The sequence below is a fragment of the Bombina bombina genome, chromosome 4, assembly GCF_027579735.1.
Source record: "Bombina bombina isolate aBomBom1 chromosome 4, aBomBom1.pri, whole genome shotgun sequence".
NCBI lineage: Eukaryota > Metazoa > Chordata > Amphibia > Anura > Bombinatoridae > Bombina > Bombina bombina.
Window position 1 is genome coordinate 31327530 of NC_069502.1, and position 16546 is coordinate 31344075.

General features: G+C 42.3%; 1 protein-coding gene across 3 annotated transcripts in view; it reads left to right on the forward strand.

The window, feature by feature from the left end:
- CAD (carbamoyl-phosphate synthetase 2, aspartate transcarbamylase, and dihydroorotase) overlaps positions 1-16546 on the forward strand; it is a 290191-nt gene that overhangs the window by 192743 nt on the left and 80902 nt on the right. For all 3 annotated transcript variants that reach the window (XM_053709445.1, XM_053709446.1, XM_053709447.1), the window contains 3 exons: positions 408-574; positions 1389-1463; positions 1745-1957. In XM_053709445.1, coding sequence (XP_053565420.1) covers positions 408-574; positions 1389-1463; positions 1745-1957 — 455 coding nt within the window. The remainder of the gene's footprint in view (positions 1-407; positions 575-1388; positions 1464-1744; positions 1958-16546) is intronic.

Genomic DNA, 16546 nt, shown 5'->3' on the forward strand with positions numbered 1-16546 from the left:
TCACCAGCTTGGAAAAGGCTCATTCTCAGCTCACTTTACCGTCATCCTTGCAGTCCTGCCCCATAACCCATTGCTTCCCTTTGCTTTAGCTGCTGTCTGATTGTCAGGTTATTGTTCTGCAGTGCTAGTATTGGGTAGCAAAGCAGGAGAGTCTTCATTATCAGCAGGGTGAACAGTGTTTAGATGTATCTTATGATTTGTAGAAGAAAAGCCTTGAGCCTCCTTGTAAAATATGAGCAGATGGAAGTATGAGAGTCCTTACTGTGCAGACACTGGCTAGGAGGTAGCTGGAGAGTTGTATTGCTTTTGTAAGAGGTAAAGGGCTGATAGAGGTTAGATGAAGGTTTTAGGTTAGATATATAGTGTGAAAAATGATGTCTGTTTACCTTTTTGTTTTGTATTTTCAGATCTAAATGCCATTCAAGACAGTTATACATTCCCCCCTCCGTTGCCCAGAATCACATCTCCTCAAAATATGTCCACCCAGAGCGTTCAGCACATTCAGACTTCCCCCTTGCTACACCCACTCATCGGGCAACATATACTGTCTGTCAAGCAGTTCACCAAGGAGCAGGTGAGACCACCACTTCATGTGATCCTCATATCTCAAGTGTTAAGGAGAACAGACTACGTCTGAAGGATCTCTGCCTTACTGAATTCTAATATGCCATTTGTTAACGTAGGAGCTACTCCAGACAGTATTGACTGCTTCTTTGGGGTGTGAGCACCAGCTGACCACAAGTCTAAACATGTTTGTGTGTCTTACCAATTGACTTGTGGTAGACGTAGACTAACTAGGACTGTTTATCTAGTTGTGGTAATGCTGCCTCTCCTACTGTGTCTCTGGTTACTGCTGCTCCTACTGTGTCTCTGGTTACTGCTGCTCCTACTGTGTCTCTGGTTACTGCCGCTCCTACTGTTTCTCTGGTTACTGATGGTCCTACTGTGTCTCTGGTTACTGATGGTCCTACTGTGTCTCTGGTTACTGATGGTCCTACTGTGTCTCTGGTTACTGATGGTCCTACAGTGTCTCTGGTTACTGATGGTCCTACTGTGTCTCTGGTTACTGCCGCTCCTACTGTGTCTCTGGTTACTGCTGCTCCTACTGTGTCTGGTTCCTGAGTCTCCTACTGTGTCTGGTTCCTGAGGCTCCTACTGTGTGTCTGGTTACTGAGGCTCCTACTGTGTGTCTGGTTACTGCTGCTCCTACTGTGTGTCTGGTTACTGCTGCTCCTACTGTGTGTCTGGTTACTGCTGCTCCTACTGTGTGTCTGGTTACTTCTGCTCCTACTGTGTGTCTGGTTACTGATGGTCCTACTGTGTGTCTGGTTACTGATGGTCCTACTGTGTCTCTGGTTACTGATGGTCCTACTGTGTCTCTGTTCCAGATGTCCCACCTATTTAATGTTGCTCATACTTTACGCATGCTGGTGCAGAAGGAAAGAAGTCTAGATATGCTCAAGGTAAGATGAAACCATCTGTGATGGTTGATGACACCAGTGTTATATTTCTTTGTGTAATCTTTTGTATGACACATTTAATCCCCTTCTAACTTTTCCTCAGTTTATTGGTTGAAATTTAAATGTTCTTCATATTCTGCTTTGTGAATCTAAGATCTCTGGTCTTCTCTACCTTCCTTTGCTCTGTATTTTAGGATCTAATTCTCTCCATCCCAAGTATCATTTCATAACATCTCATGATGTTCTACATTCCTTGCTTAAGTCCATTTTGTTTTCTCCTACAGGGTAAGGTAATGGCATCCATGTTTTTTGAAGCCAGCACAAGGACCAGCAGTTCGTTCTCAGCTGCCATGCAGCGCCTTGGGGGCTCTGTGCTCAACTTCTCCGAGTCCACATCCTCTTCTCAGAAGGGAGAGTCCATTGCAGATTCTGTGCAAACCATGAGCTGCTACACAGATGTGCTTGTGGTGCGACACCCAGAGCCGGGAGCAGTGGAGGTATGAAGGATTGATTTCTGCTGGCTTCTTCTGAACTTCTTATATATACCCAAATAGACAAGTTGTTACTGTATTCTTTAGTGCAAAATAATTTGATTTTAGCTTATTTTGCTGATTGAATTAGGATTTGCTGAGCAACAGTTCTCTTTCAATATTTTGTGTTTTTTACCTTTTTCATTTTGAATTGATTTAAAGTGAAAGTCAACCCTAGTGTTTTTGAAACGCTAGGATTGACTATTAAAACAAATAAATGGGACTTTCATTCATGAAGTATAAAATACTTCATGTAGAAAGCTCCTTTATTTGTTTCAACCGATCGCCCTACTGAGCTCCTAAGGAAGCCCACAGCAGATCGCTGTTTTCCTTGAGAGGTGGCGTTTTCACCTCTTAGCCAATAGCTGTGTGGTAAATCCATCTTGGGCCCTTGGGAGTCTGATTTACTGCACGGCTATTTGCTGAGGTGAAAACATCACCTCTTAGCAAAAAACATTTTTTACCGTGGGCTTCTTTAACAGCTAAGATCGGTTGAAACAAATAAAGGAGCTTTCTACATGAAGTATCTTATACTTCATGAATGAAAGTCCCCTTTTTTTGTTTTAATAGTCAATCTTTGTGTTTAAAAAACGCTAGGTTTGACTTTCACTTTAATTATTCTGTAGATGTTGATACAGAATGTGAGAGAACAGTCATTTGTCTTTCCAAATTTTCACATTTGACGATGCACACAGCACAAACCCAGGTAGAGGGTTTACTAGTTGTGTTCCTGTTGGTGCTGTGATCCGTAAAATAGATCAGGAGGGAAGTGAATTTGTAGAAGTGATTCTGTAGATTAGATGATCCAAGATGGAAACCAACTAAAGTAATTTCTTTCCTAAGATACGGTGAGTCCACGGTTTCATCAATTACTGTTGGGAATATAACTCCTGGCCAGCATGAGGAGGCAAAGAGCACCACAGACTGTTAAGTATCACTTCCCTTCCCACAACACCAGTCATTCTCTTTGCCTTCGGTGCAAGGAGATGGTGAAATTTTGGTGTCTGAAGAAAATTGGACTTCGATCAAGATTTTATTATTTTGAATGCCAGAGTAGGTTTACTCTGAAATTCCTCTCAAGATTGGGTCTAGCTGTACTCCACGTTAGTCTCTTCAGCAGGGCTGTTGTGGCTTTAAATCAGTTAGGATCTTGTGGGGTGGACCTCACTGCGTTTTCCTAACATGTTTGCTGCCCTTGGTATAGAAAGTCTGAGTAGGTTTACTCTGATCTTTTTTTTTTCTCACAGGTCTCTGTGAGGAGTGGCATCCTCTCATACCGAGTGAGCTGTCCTCCTGCTGGACAGCTAGAGGTGCAGGTAAGTGCCTTTTCTTTTATAAAATATGATGAGTCCACGGATTTCATCCTTACTTATGGGATTACGCCTCCTGTTCAGCAGGAAGTGGCAAAGAGCACCACAGCAGAGCTGTATATATAGCTCCTCCCTTCCCTCCCACCCCAGTCATTCTCTTTGCCTGTGTTAGTGATAGGAAGAGGTAAAGTGAGGTGTTAGTTTAGATTGTTCAATCAAGATGTTTTTTATTTTAAAATGGTGCCAGTGAGTACTATTTTTCTCAGGGAAAATCGTCAGTCTATAACTTCCCAAGAGGAGTAGAGACATTTTATTTTTCTGCCCTGATGTTGATGATCTTGGCAAATGTTATCTAAGATCCATACTGGTTCCCACAGAGCAGCTGAAGGTAGTGTAAAGAAAAATCTTCAGTGTGGAGAACGGTGTCATGCTACAAGCAGCATTGAGGTATGTTCAATCTTTTGTTTCTGGGAAGACTTGATACATCAGAACAGACTGACAGTATTCCCTAGCTGGGGAGGGGTAATCAGTATGCACTATAGGAGAAATGGTGTACCTGGAATTCCCTGTTATTTTACTTATTTAATAGTGTGCTGGATATGGCATTTTAAATTTACTATGTGGGCTGATGCTGGGAGATGCGGTTAGACTATCGTTATACTGTGATGGCTTGGCAGGAGATATTTTTCACTGAGATGCGCTTTATTGGGCTGAGTGTGTATATAGTGGGGCACATGGCTAATATATGGAGGACCGACATGTGTTTTTTTTTTTTTTATCTACCCATGCGGGTCTCGGTTAGGCTAAGAGTTATGCCCACGGTGGGCAGGTCCTATTTTCGCGCGCTCAGCCGCGCAGTGTGTTTTTCTTGCAAGATGTATCGAGTCCACGGATTCATCCAATACTTGTGGGATATTCTCCTTCCCAACAGGAAGTGGCAAAGAGAGCACCCACAGCAGAGCTGTCTATATAGCTCCTCCCCTAACTCCACCCCCCAGTCATTCTCTTTGCCGACTCTAAACAATAAGGAAGGGTAAAGTGATTGTGGGGACAAAAATGTTAGTTTTTATTTTCTCAAGCAAGAGTTTATTTTAAATGGTACCGGTGTGTACTATTTACTCTCATGCAGAAAAGAGATGAAGATTTCTGCATGGAGGATGATGATCTTAGCACTTTGTAACTAAGATCCACTGCTGTTCCCACAGAGGCTGAGGAGTACAGGAAACTTCAGTTGGGGGAACGGTTTGCAGGCTAAGCTGCACTGAGGTATGTTCAGTCATTTTTTTCTAGACAGACTGTGATAATTCTAGAAAAGGCTGACAATATCCCCATGAGGGAAGGGTAAGCTGTATTCAGAGACTTAGTGTGGAATTACCAGCTTACATAAAGGGCTAAGTTAATACTGGCTGACACTTATAAGAAAGGCTAACGTTTTTTTATTAAAGATAAACGTTTTTGAGGGACTTTTGGTTCATTTGGGCTTACTTAAGGGTTATTAACCCACATGGCTAGCTTAGAAGCACTTTGGTGTGTTTCTTTTAGGCCCCACAGACATCGAGTGAGGTGGGAGGGGCCTATTTTCGCGCTTCAGATGCGCAGTTGTTTTTTACAAAAGCAAGACATCAAGCTGTTTCACCGGAGGGTCCTGCTGTAATTTGAGGGCCTAAAGGAAGTATTTTCCCCACAAAATCTATCCCTAAGGGCAGGTAGGCATCACAGCAGATCTGTGGCAAGGTGCTGATCGTTTTTTTCCGGTTTTTGACGTTTTGTCAATCCGGTTTTTGCATTAAGGGGTTAATTGTTTATTTTGCTGGTGGGGCAATCTTATTAAAGCTTTAAGAATACACTGTAAAAATTTCGAAAAGTTTACTGCTTTTTTACACTGTTTTGCAGAATTTGTGCACTTTTTTTCTCTTAAGGCACAGTACCGTTTTTTCTAAGTGTTGTTTTTACTTTGATTAAAGTGTTTTCCAAGCTTGCTTGTTTCATTACTAGCCTGTTAAACATGTCCGACATCAAGGAAACTCCTTGTTCAATGTGTTTAGAAGCCATTGTGGAACCCCCTCTTAGAATGTGTCCCACTTGCACTGATATGTCTATACATTTTAAAGAGCATATTGTAGCACTTAAAAATATAGCCCTAGATGATTCTCAGACAGAAAGAAATGAGGTTATGCCATCTAGCTCTCCCCAAGTGTCACACCAGTAACGCCCGCACAAGTGACGCCAGGTACCTCTAGTGCGTCTACTTCGTTTACCTTACAAGACATGGCCGCAGTTATGAATACTACCCTCACAGAGGTTTTATCTAAACTGCCTGGGTTGCAAGGAAAGCGCAATAGCTCTGGGTTAAGAACAAATGCTGAGCCTTCTGACGCTTTAGTAGCCGTATCCGATATACCCTCACAATGCTCTGAAGTAGGGGTAAGGGATTTGCTATCTGAGGGAGAGATTTCTGATTCAGGTAAGACGCTCCCTCAGACAGATTCTGATATGATGGCGTTTAAATTTAAGCTAGAACACCTCCGCTTTTTGCTCAGGGAGGTATTAGCGACTCTGGATGATTGTGACCCTATTGTGGTTCCAGAGAAATTGTGTAAAATGGACAAATACCTAGAGGTTCCAGTTTACACTGATGTTTTTCCGGTCCCTAAGAGGATTGCGAACATTGTCACTAGGGAGTGGGATAGACCAGGTATTCCGTTCACTCCCCCTCCTGTTTTTAAGAAAATGTTTCCCATATCTGACACCATGCGGGACTCGTGGCAGACGGTCCCTAAGGAGGAGGGAGCTATTTCTACACTCGCCAAGCGTACAACTATACCTATTGAGGACAGTTGTGCTTTCCAAGATCCTATGGATAAAAAATTATAAGGTCTTCTAAAGAAATGTTTTGTTCATCAAGGTTTTCTTCTCCAACCTATTGCGTGCATTGTTCCTGTAACCACTGCAGCTGCTTTCTGGTTCGAGGCTCTGGAAGAGGCTCTTCAGACGGAGACCCCATTAGAGGATATTATGGATAGAATTAAGGCTCTTAAGCTGGCTAATTCTTTCATTACAGATGCCGCTTTTCAACTGGCTAAATTAGCGGCAAAGAATTCAGGTTTTGCCATTTTAGCGCGCAGAGCGTTATGGCTTAAGTCCTGGTCAGCGGATGTGTTGTCAAAATCTAAACTTTTGAGCATCCCTTTCAAAGGAAAGACCCTCTTCGGGCCTGAACTGAAGGAGATTATTTCAGACATTACTGGAGGGAAAGGCCATGCCCTCCCTCAGGATAAATCAAATAAAATAAGGACCAAACAAAAATAATTTTCGTTCCTTTCGAAACTTCAAGGGTGGTCCCGCTTCCTCTTCCCCTGCTGCAAAGCAAGAGGGAAACTTTGCTCCATCCAAGTCAGTCTGGAGACCTAACCAGGCTTGGAACAAGGGTAAACAGGCCAAGAAGCCTGCAGCTGCCTCCAAGACAGCATGAAGGGGTAGCCCCCGATCTGGGACCGGATCTAGTAGGGGGCAGACTCTCTCTCTTCGCTCAGGCTTGGGCAAGAGATGTTCTTGATTCCTGAGCTTTAGAAATTGTTTCCCAGGGATATCTTCTGGACTTCAAAGATTCCCCCCCAAGGGGGGGATTTCACATTTCTCAATTGTCTGCAAACCAGACAAGAGAGGCGTTCTTATACTGTGTAGAAGACCTACATACCATGGGAGTGATTCACCCAGTTCCAAAAGCGGAACAGGGGCTAGGGTGTTACTCAAACCTGTTTGTGGTTCCCAAAAAAGAAGGAACTTTCAGACCAATCTTGGATCTCAAGATCTTAAACAAATTCCTCAGAGTCCCATCTTTCAAGATGGAGACTATTCAGACTATTCTGCCACTGATCCAGGAAGGTTAATATATGACCACCGTGGATTTAAAGGATGCATATCTGCACATCCCTATTCACAGAGATCACCAATTTCTCAGGTTCGCCTTTCTGGACAGGCATTACCAGTTTGTGGCCCTTCCCTTCGGGTTGGCCACGGCTCCCAGAATTTTCACAAAGGTGCTAGGCTCCCTTCTGGCGGTTCTAAGACCGCGGGGCATAGCAGTGGCGCCTTATCTAGACGACATCTTAATTCAAGCGTCGACTTTCCAACTAGCCAAGTCTCACACGGACATCGTGTTGGCTTTGTTGAGATCTCATAGGTGGAAGGTGAACATAAAAAGAGTTCTCTCTTCCCTCTCACAAGAGTTTCCTTCCTAGGAACTCTGATAGACTCGGTAGAAATGAAAATATTTCTGACGGAGGTCAGGAAATCAAAACTTGTAACCACCTGCCAAGCTCTTCACTCCATTCCTCGGCCGTCAGTAGCTCAGTGTATGGAGGTAATCGGACTAATGGTAGCGGCAATGGACATAGTTCCATTTGCTCGTCTACACCTCAGACCACTGCAACTATGCATGCTCGAACAGTGAAATGGGGATTATGCAGATTTATCTCCTCAGATACATCTGGATCAGGAGACCAGAGATTCTCTTCTCTGGTGGTTGTCACAGGTTCACCTGTCCCGGGGAATGTGTTTCCGCAGGCCAGAGTGGGTCATAGTAACGACAGATGCTAGCCTACTGGGCTGGGGTGCAGTCTGGAACTCCCTGAAAGCACAGGGTCTATGGACTCATGAGGAGGCTCTCCTCCCGATAAAAATTCATCAGATTTCAGTCGGACAACATCACGACTGTAGCTTATATCAATCATCAGGGAGGAACACTGAGTTCTCTAGCGATGATAGAGGTGACCAAAATAATCCGATGGGCAGAGACTCACTCTTGCCATCTTTCAGCAATCCATATCCCAGGGGTAGAGAACTGGGAGGCGGATTTCCTAAGTCGTCAGACTTTTCATCCGGGGGAGTGGGAGCTCCATCCGGAAGTATTTGCCCAACTGATTCAGCTATGGGGCACACCAGAATTATATCTGATGGCGTCTCGTCAGAATGCCAAGCTTCCTTGTTACGGATCCAGGTCAAGGGATCCCCAGGCAGTACTGATAGATGCTCTAGCAGTGCCCTGGTCCTTCAACCTGGCTTATGTGTTTCCATCATTTCCTCTCCTTCCTCGTCTGATTGCCAGAATCAAGCAGGAGAGAGCTTCAGTGATTTTGATAGCACCTGCGTGGCCACGCAGGACTTGGTATGCAGATCCGGTGGACATGTCATCCGTTCCACCGTGGACTCTGCCGATGAGGGTCCATTCAAGCATCCAAATCTAATTTCTCTGCGGCTGACTGCTTGGAGATTGAACGCCTGATTTTATCAAAGCGTGGTTTCTCTGAGTCGGTCATTGATACCTTGATTCAGGCTAGAAAGCCTGTCACCAGGAAAATCTATCATAAGATATGGCATAAATATCTTTATTGGTGTGAATCCAAGGGTTACTCATGGAGTAAGATTAGGATTCCTAGGATTTTGTCTTTTCTCCAAGAAGGATTGGAGAAGGGATTATCAGCTAGTTCCTTAAGGGGACAGATATCTGCTTTGTCTATTCTTTTACACAAGCGTCTGGCAGATGTTCCAGACATTCAGGCTAGGGCTGCAACTAACGATTATTTTCATAATCGATTAATCGGCCGATTATTTTTTCGATTAATCGACTAATCGGATAAAAAGAGAATCAATAATAGTTTTCTATGTTTTAAATAAAATCCACATAATGAGTGTTACAAATATAAACTTCAGACTAAAACTTTGCATTAACACAACTGTTCAATTTTTAAGCAGCAGAGCACAGTTTTATAATTAAACAAAACCACAAACTGTTTGAAAAGAGGTAGAACTAGAAAGAGTTAGACTATCACTGTTAATAACATTCTGTTATTCACTCTTTCAGAAACTTTGCATTGAAATGCAAAAATCTCAACATGTCCACATGCTTCTGGCTAAGGCTGGTTCTCTGTTTGCAGCTATATTTCCTGCAGTAGAGAAAAGGCTGTTGAGGTGTATAAGTAGGGTTTTGCCAATTTCACCAAAGTGGGATATTTATCTTTGTTAGCTCTTCACCAATGCTAAGTGTTTTCTACCTTGGCAACAGGCCTCTCAATAAAGTAACCCTTGACTTCATTCTAACATAAAAATATCTTGAATATCTATATGCAATGGTAAATAACCAGCTATAAGGTTAGGGGAAATATCTAGTCCGCTCTAAAAATAACGAATATATACTTATAAAAGGTTGAATCTGGTACATATTATCACAATTTATTAAAAATATAAAATAAACGATAAACAAAATCAAAAGCGCTAAGGACTGTACAGTATATCAATAACAGGACAAAGCCTTACACATTTATTCATACAGTACATATAATCAGCAATAGCAAGCAATACGCTAATAATTAAGCAAACAGATAATAGTGCACATCAATTTAAATAACTCCCATCAATCTAGGGGCTAGGTGTAAACAACAATCTTGGCACTATATCATGAAAAGCATAGTTCCAAATCACCAGATTTAATATAAACAATCCAAATGATGACTATTATATCTGGGTTGCACATAAGCCAGGGGTAGTTGTAAACGTATACTGTCCTGAAAAGTATACGTCTGTAGACGTCCTTTAGGCTAAGGACATAACCATAAAACACAATACCATATGCAGGAGTTCATTGGAGTGAAGCAGCTGGTGTTGTGCACAGACCAACTAATTGCAAACCAACTATTCGATTAATCGATTATGAGATTCGTTGACAACTATTTTCATAATCGATTATGACGATTAGTTGTTGCAGCTCTAATTCAGGCGTTTAGTCATGCTTTAGTAAGAATCAAGCCTGTGTTTAAACCTGTTGCTCCGCCATGGAGTTTAAATTTAGTTCTAAATGTTCTTCAAGGGGTTCCGTTTGAACCTATGCATTCCATAGATATTAAGCTTCTATCTTGGAAAGTTCTGTTTTTAGTAGCTATCTCTTCGGCTCAAAGAGTTTCTGAATTATCTGATTTACAGTGTGACTCACCTTATCTTGTTTTCCATGCGGATAAGGTGGTTTTGCGTACCAAACCTGGATTCCTTCCTAAGGTTTTTTCTTATAGGAATATCAATCGGAAATTGTTGTTCCTTCTCTGTGTCCTAATCCTTCTTCCAAGAAGGAATGTCTGTTACACAATCTTGATGTGGTTCGTGCTTTAAAGTTCTACTTACAAGCAACTAAAGATTTCCGTCAAACATCTACATTGTTTGTTATCTATTCTGGAAAGCGGAGAGGTCAAAAGGCTACGGCAACCTCTTTCTTTTTGGCTGAAAAGCATCATCCGTTTGGCTTATGAGACTGCTGGCCAGCAGCCTCCTGAAAGGATTACTGCTCACTCTACTAGAGCAGTGGCTTCCACATGGGCTTTTAAAAATGAGGCTTCTGTTGAACAGATTTGTAAGGCGGCGACTTGGTCTTCACATCATACTTTTTCCAAATTTTACAAATTTGATACTTTTGCTTCTTCGGAGGCTTTTTTTGGGAGAAAGGTTCTACAAGCAGTGGTGCCTTCCGTTTAGGTACCTGTCTTGTCCCGCCCTACATCCGTGTCCTAAAGCTTTGGTATTGGTATCCCACAAGTATTGGATGAATCCGTGGACTCAATACATCTTGCAAGAGAAAACAAAATTTATGCTTTTCTGCTAAATTTCTTTCTCTTGCGATGTATTGAGTCCACGGCCCGCCCGGTCTATTTAAGACAGGTAGTATATTTTATTAAAAAAACTAAAGTCACCTCTGCACCCTATAGTTTCTCCTTTTTCTTCCTAACCTTCGGTCGAATGACTGGGGGGTGGAGTTGGGGGAGGAGATATATAGACGGCTCTGCTGTGGGTGCTCTCTTTGCCACTTCCTGTTGGGAAGGAGAATATCCCACAAGTATTGGATGAATCCGTGGACTCGATACATCGTAAGAGAGAAATTTATCAGGTAAGCATAAATTTTGTTTTTCCGGATCGGTAGCAAGGTCCTGAGGCTCCGGTGTTGGCCTAGCTCTGTTTCGTGATCGTAGGCTATAGAGAGGCTGAGAATGTTCCTTCAGTGTGATCTGGGGGCAGGAAGGCGCCGCAGCAGAGCTGTGGCGAGGTGCAGGGGCCTGAATTCATATACATCGATATACATTAATAAATCTGACAAAATTGATATATAATATATCCTAACAAGTGGTGCAATATTGTTAAGCTATTTTGGGCACATAAGGGCATTTTTATTGCTGCAAACGTTGTTTTGTCTAATAACAGAAAAATTGTTGCGCTTTTATTATTTAAAGGTGCAGTACACTTTTTCCAAATTTCATACTTTTGCTTCTTCTGAGGCTTGTTTTGGGAGAAAGGTTGTTCAAGCACTGGTGCCTTCCGTTTAGGTTCCTGTCTTGTCCCTCCCTTTCATCCGTGTCCTATAGCTTTGGTATTGTATCCCATAAGTAAGGATGAAATCCGTGGACTCATCATATCTTATAAACGAAAAGGAAATTTATGCTTACCTGATAAATGTATTTCTTTTTTGATATGACGAGTCCACGGCCCACCCTGTCATTTCTAAGACAGGTATTTATTTTTGTCAAACTTCAGTCACCTCTGCACCTTTGGCTTTTCCTTTCTCTTCCTAACTTCGGTCGAATGACTGGAGTGGGACCACTCCAAATCTGCAAATCTGTTTCACAGAAGCTTCATTTTTGAACGCCCATGAGGAGCAACAACCCTCTCTGGAGGCTGCTGTCCAGCAGTCTCATATGCAAAACGTATGATACTCTTCAGCCAAAGAGAAAGAGAAGTAGTCATAGCTTTCTGTCCCTTACATTTTCCTGAGAAACACAAAGAAGGAAGAAGACTGACGAAAGTCCTTAGTCGCTTGCAGGTAAAACGTTAACGCATAGACCATGTCCAAATTGTGCAGAATTCTTCCCTTTTGAGAAGGATTAGGACACAAGGAAGAAACAACAATCACCTGATTAATGTTCCGATCCCCAAGGCAGAACATGGAGTGATCTGATATGTCATCGCAGAAAATGCAGCATGTCTGCAGAAAGAACAGGAACTGTTAGCACTTTAACTTCTCAGTGCTGCTCCACATTAGGCTGTTCTTTATAAACAGAGCTGTTATCTGGCTGCATTGTATATGTTTTACTTAACACAGTGCATCCAGAGCAAAGTGCTGTTTGAAGACAACAGTCAAATATGCAGTAGTGCATTGATTGTTGTCTGGCTCTGAGATTTTTGCAAACTCGTTCCCTAGCTTTTCACAGTCTGCAAAGCTGTTTTTCTCTGAATGTAAGATGTTCATATGAGCAATGCACCTTTTTTATTACTATATTTCTATGTTAGACTTAGAGAAAAGGAAACAAATTAATTCAAGAGACATTTTACAATTACTTTTTTTGTCTGCAACTAATTTGCAATGCAATTTTCAATTACTGTACTAGATTATACAACTTTAAATATTGCTGTATTCTCCAGTTAACTAACACATTGCAATTGATCTGGTGCTTTGGTGTAACTGACAAATTTACAATTTTATTTTATTTAAAAATGACCTGCAGAAAAGTTTTCACTAAAAAAATCTCATTGCAGAAAGTGAAAAAAAGTTCTGTCTCTAGGGTTCCGATCAGAAACAATTTTAGGAAGAAATCCTAATTTTGTACGTAAAACTACCTTATCTGAATGGAAACTAAGATAAGGAGACTCATACTGTAATGCTGAAAGCTCTGACACTCTCCGAGTAGAGGAAATAGCAACAAGAAATAAAACTTTCCAAGATAACTTAATATCTAAGAAATGCATAGGCTCAAACGGAGCCCCTTGAAGAACTTTGAGCATTAAATTCAGACTCCATGGAGGAGTAACTGGTTTGAACACAGGCCTGATCCTGACCAAGGCCTGACAAAATGATTGCACATCTGGAACATCCGCCAGACGTTTGTGTAACAAAATAGATAAGGCCCAGATTTGACCCTTTAGGGAAATAGATATGCTAGAGTGAAAGTCCAAGGAACCACCAGAGCATCTAACAGTTCCGCCTAAGAATCCTTGGACCTCGACCCGTATCTCGGGAACTTGGCATTCTGTCAGGATGCCAAGAGATCTAATTCCTGCTGAACTCACCTGAGAATCAGGCTGGAGAACACTTCCGGATGGAGTTCCCACTCCCCCGGATGAAAGGTCTGCCTGCTCAGAAAGTCCGCCTCCCAATTATGCACCCCTGGGATGTGAGTCGCCGACCGGCAACAAGAATGGTCCTCCACCCACTGAATTATTTTTGGTTACCTCGGTCATCGCTGAGGAACTCCTCGTTCCTCCCTGATGATTGATGTAAGCCACTGAAGGTATATTGTCCGACTGGAACCTGATAAACTGGACCGAGGCTAACTCTGGCCAGGCCATAAGAGCCTTGAAGTTCCAGAATGTTTATAGGTAGAACAGACTCTGAGTCCAAACTCCTTGAGCCTTTAGGGAGACCCAGACTGCTACCTATCCTATAAGGCTTGCGTCTGTTGTCACAATCACCCAAGATGGTCTGCGAAAGCAGGTTCCCTGGGAGAGATGATCCAGAGACAACCACTATTGAAGAGAATCCCTTGTCTCCTGCTCCAGTAGTATTCGAGGAGACAAGTCCGCATAATCTCCGTTCCGTTGCTTGAGCATGCTTAACCAAAGCACAGCAAACAGTGATCCCAAAACCCTTGTGAAAATTCTGGGAGTTGTGGCAAGACCGAAGGGAAGAGCCATGAATTGGAAGTGTTTGTCCAGAAAAGCAAACCTTAGGAACTTGTGATGATCCCTGTAAATGGGCACATGCAGGTACGCGTCCTTTAAATCCACTGTTGTCATAAATTGACGCTCTTGGATCAAAGGGAGAATGGAACGAATAGTTTCCATCTTGAAGGACGGTACTCTGAGAAATTTGTTTACACTCTTCAGATGTAAAAAGGGCTTGAAGGTTCCCTCTTTTTTGGGAACCATGAACAGATTGGAATAAAATCCCAAACCCTGTTCTTGTACCGGAACAGGAACGATCACTCCCAGGTTGGAAAGGTCTCTTACGCAGTGTAAGAATGCCTCTCTTTTCTCCTACATTCGTGTATCCGGTCCACGGCTTCATCCTTACTTGAGGGATATTCTCAATCCCTACAGGAAGTGGCAAAGAGAGCACACAGCAGAGCTGTCCATATAGCTCCCCTCAGGCTCCGCCCCCCCCAGTCATTCTCTTTGCCGCTCTAACTAGTAGCATCTCCACGGGGGTGGTAAAGAGTATGTGGTGTTTAGTTGTAGTTTTTTATTCTTCTATCAAGAGTTTATTTTAAAATAGTGCCAGCTTGTACTATTTACTCTGCAGCAGAAAGTGATGAAGATTTCTTCCGAGAGGAATATGATGTTAGCACCAGTAACTAAAATCCATGGCTGTTCCCACGCAGGACTGTTGAAACCAGAGAACTTCAGTTGGGGGGAACAGTTTGCAGGCTTAACTGCTTCAGGTATGAACAGTCATTTTTCTAACAAGACCTAGTAATGCTAGAAGACTGTCAGCAATCCCCTCTGGGATAGGTAAGCCATTTTTCTTAGACTCTGTATAAAATTATGGCTTATATTAAGGGCTCTATGCTGGTTGACACTATTGTGGGCTTAATAGATTGCTTTTTAGCATGTTTTCACTATAAATAAGGTGTTTTTTCAGACTTTAAAACACTTTTGGGGTTTAATTTGCGCTTGGCACTTATTTGGACACCTAATCTAGTCAGAAAGGCCCCTCCACTCTGGAATGAAGAGGGAGGAGGCCTCATTTTCGCGCCTCAATTGCGCAGTTGTTTTGCTTAGGCAGTTCATGCAGCTTCACGTGGGGAGTCCAGAGGCATCAGAAAAGACTCCAGAGAGGCTTATTTCCTACTAAAATAATCCCTAAGGAAGGTAAAGGCCACAGTGGAAGTTGTGGCATAATACTGTAGTGTTTTTAACCGGTTAATTGCTGTTATTAGTTCCGGTTTGGGCATTAAGGGGTTAATTGGTCTGAAAATTTGTGTGCAATCTTTTCAAAGCATTAAGACACTGGTGAAAATTTCATTAAAATCGGATGTTTATTTGATGGTTTTTTGATGTTTCAGTAATAAAGTGTGCACTTTTATTATTTAAAGACACAGTAACGTTTTTGTCAAAAATAATTTTTATTGCATTGAAGATCTGTTTAAGTCTGTCAAACATGTCTGACCCTTCAGATGGCCTTTGAACATACAGAACATAGGCTAAGGTGGTTCCCCCATTAAATTTATGTGTGAAGTGTGCCATAGCGTCCAAACAGCTTAAGGACCGTACAATCACGCTTAAAGATATAGCCCAAGATGATTCTTTAGCTGAAGGTAGTGAGGTTAGCTCACTATCCTCTCCTTCTGTGTCAACACCAGCTATGCCCGCGCAAGCGATGCCCAGTACATCTAGCGCACCAATTGCGATTACTATGCAACAGTTAGCAGCAGTAATGGATAATTCTCTCACAGCATTTTTATCCAAACTGCCAGCTTTTCCTAGGAAGCGTGATTGCTCAGTTTTAAATACAGAAAATGAGCAATCAGACGCAGAGGATAATTTATCTGTAGTGCCCTCACATCAATCTGACTTGGCGGTGAGGGAGGGCCTGTCTGAGGGAGAAATTTCTGACACAGGAAAAGTTTCTCAGCAGGCAGAGCCTGATACCATAGCATTTAAATTTAAGCTAGAACACCTCCGCGCCCTACTTAAGGAGGTCCTAGCTACTCTTGATGATTGTGACCCTTTGGTGGTCCCAGAAAAATTGTGTAAAATGGATAAATTCTTAGAGGTCCCAGTACACACTGATGCGTTTCCGATACCTAAGAGGGTGGCGGATCTAGTGAATAAGTAGTGGGAGAAGCCAGGTGTACCTTTTGTTCCCCCTCCTATATTTAAGAAAATGTTCCCCATTGTTGACCCAAGAAGGGACGCGTGGCAGACGGTCCCTAAGGTAGAGGGGGCAGTTTCAACACTAGCTAAGCGCACGACTATACCAATAGAAGACAGTTGCGCTTTCAAAGATCCTATGGATAAAAAATTATAAGGTTTACTTAAGAAAATTTTTGTTCAACAAGGTTTTCTTCTTCAACCAATTTCTTGCATTATTCCTGTAACCACTGCAGCTGCTTTTTGGTTTGAGGAATTAGAAAACTCGCTCCAGAAGGAGACTTCTTATGATGAAGTCATGGATAGAATTCACGCCCTGAAGTTGGCTAATTCTTTCATTACA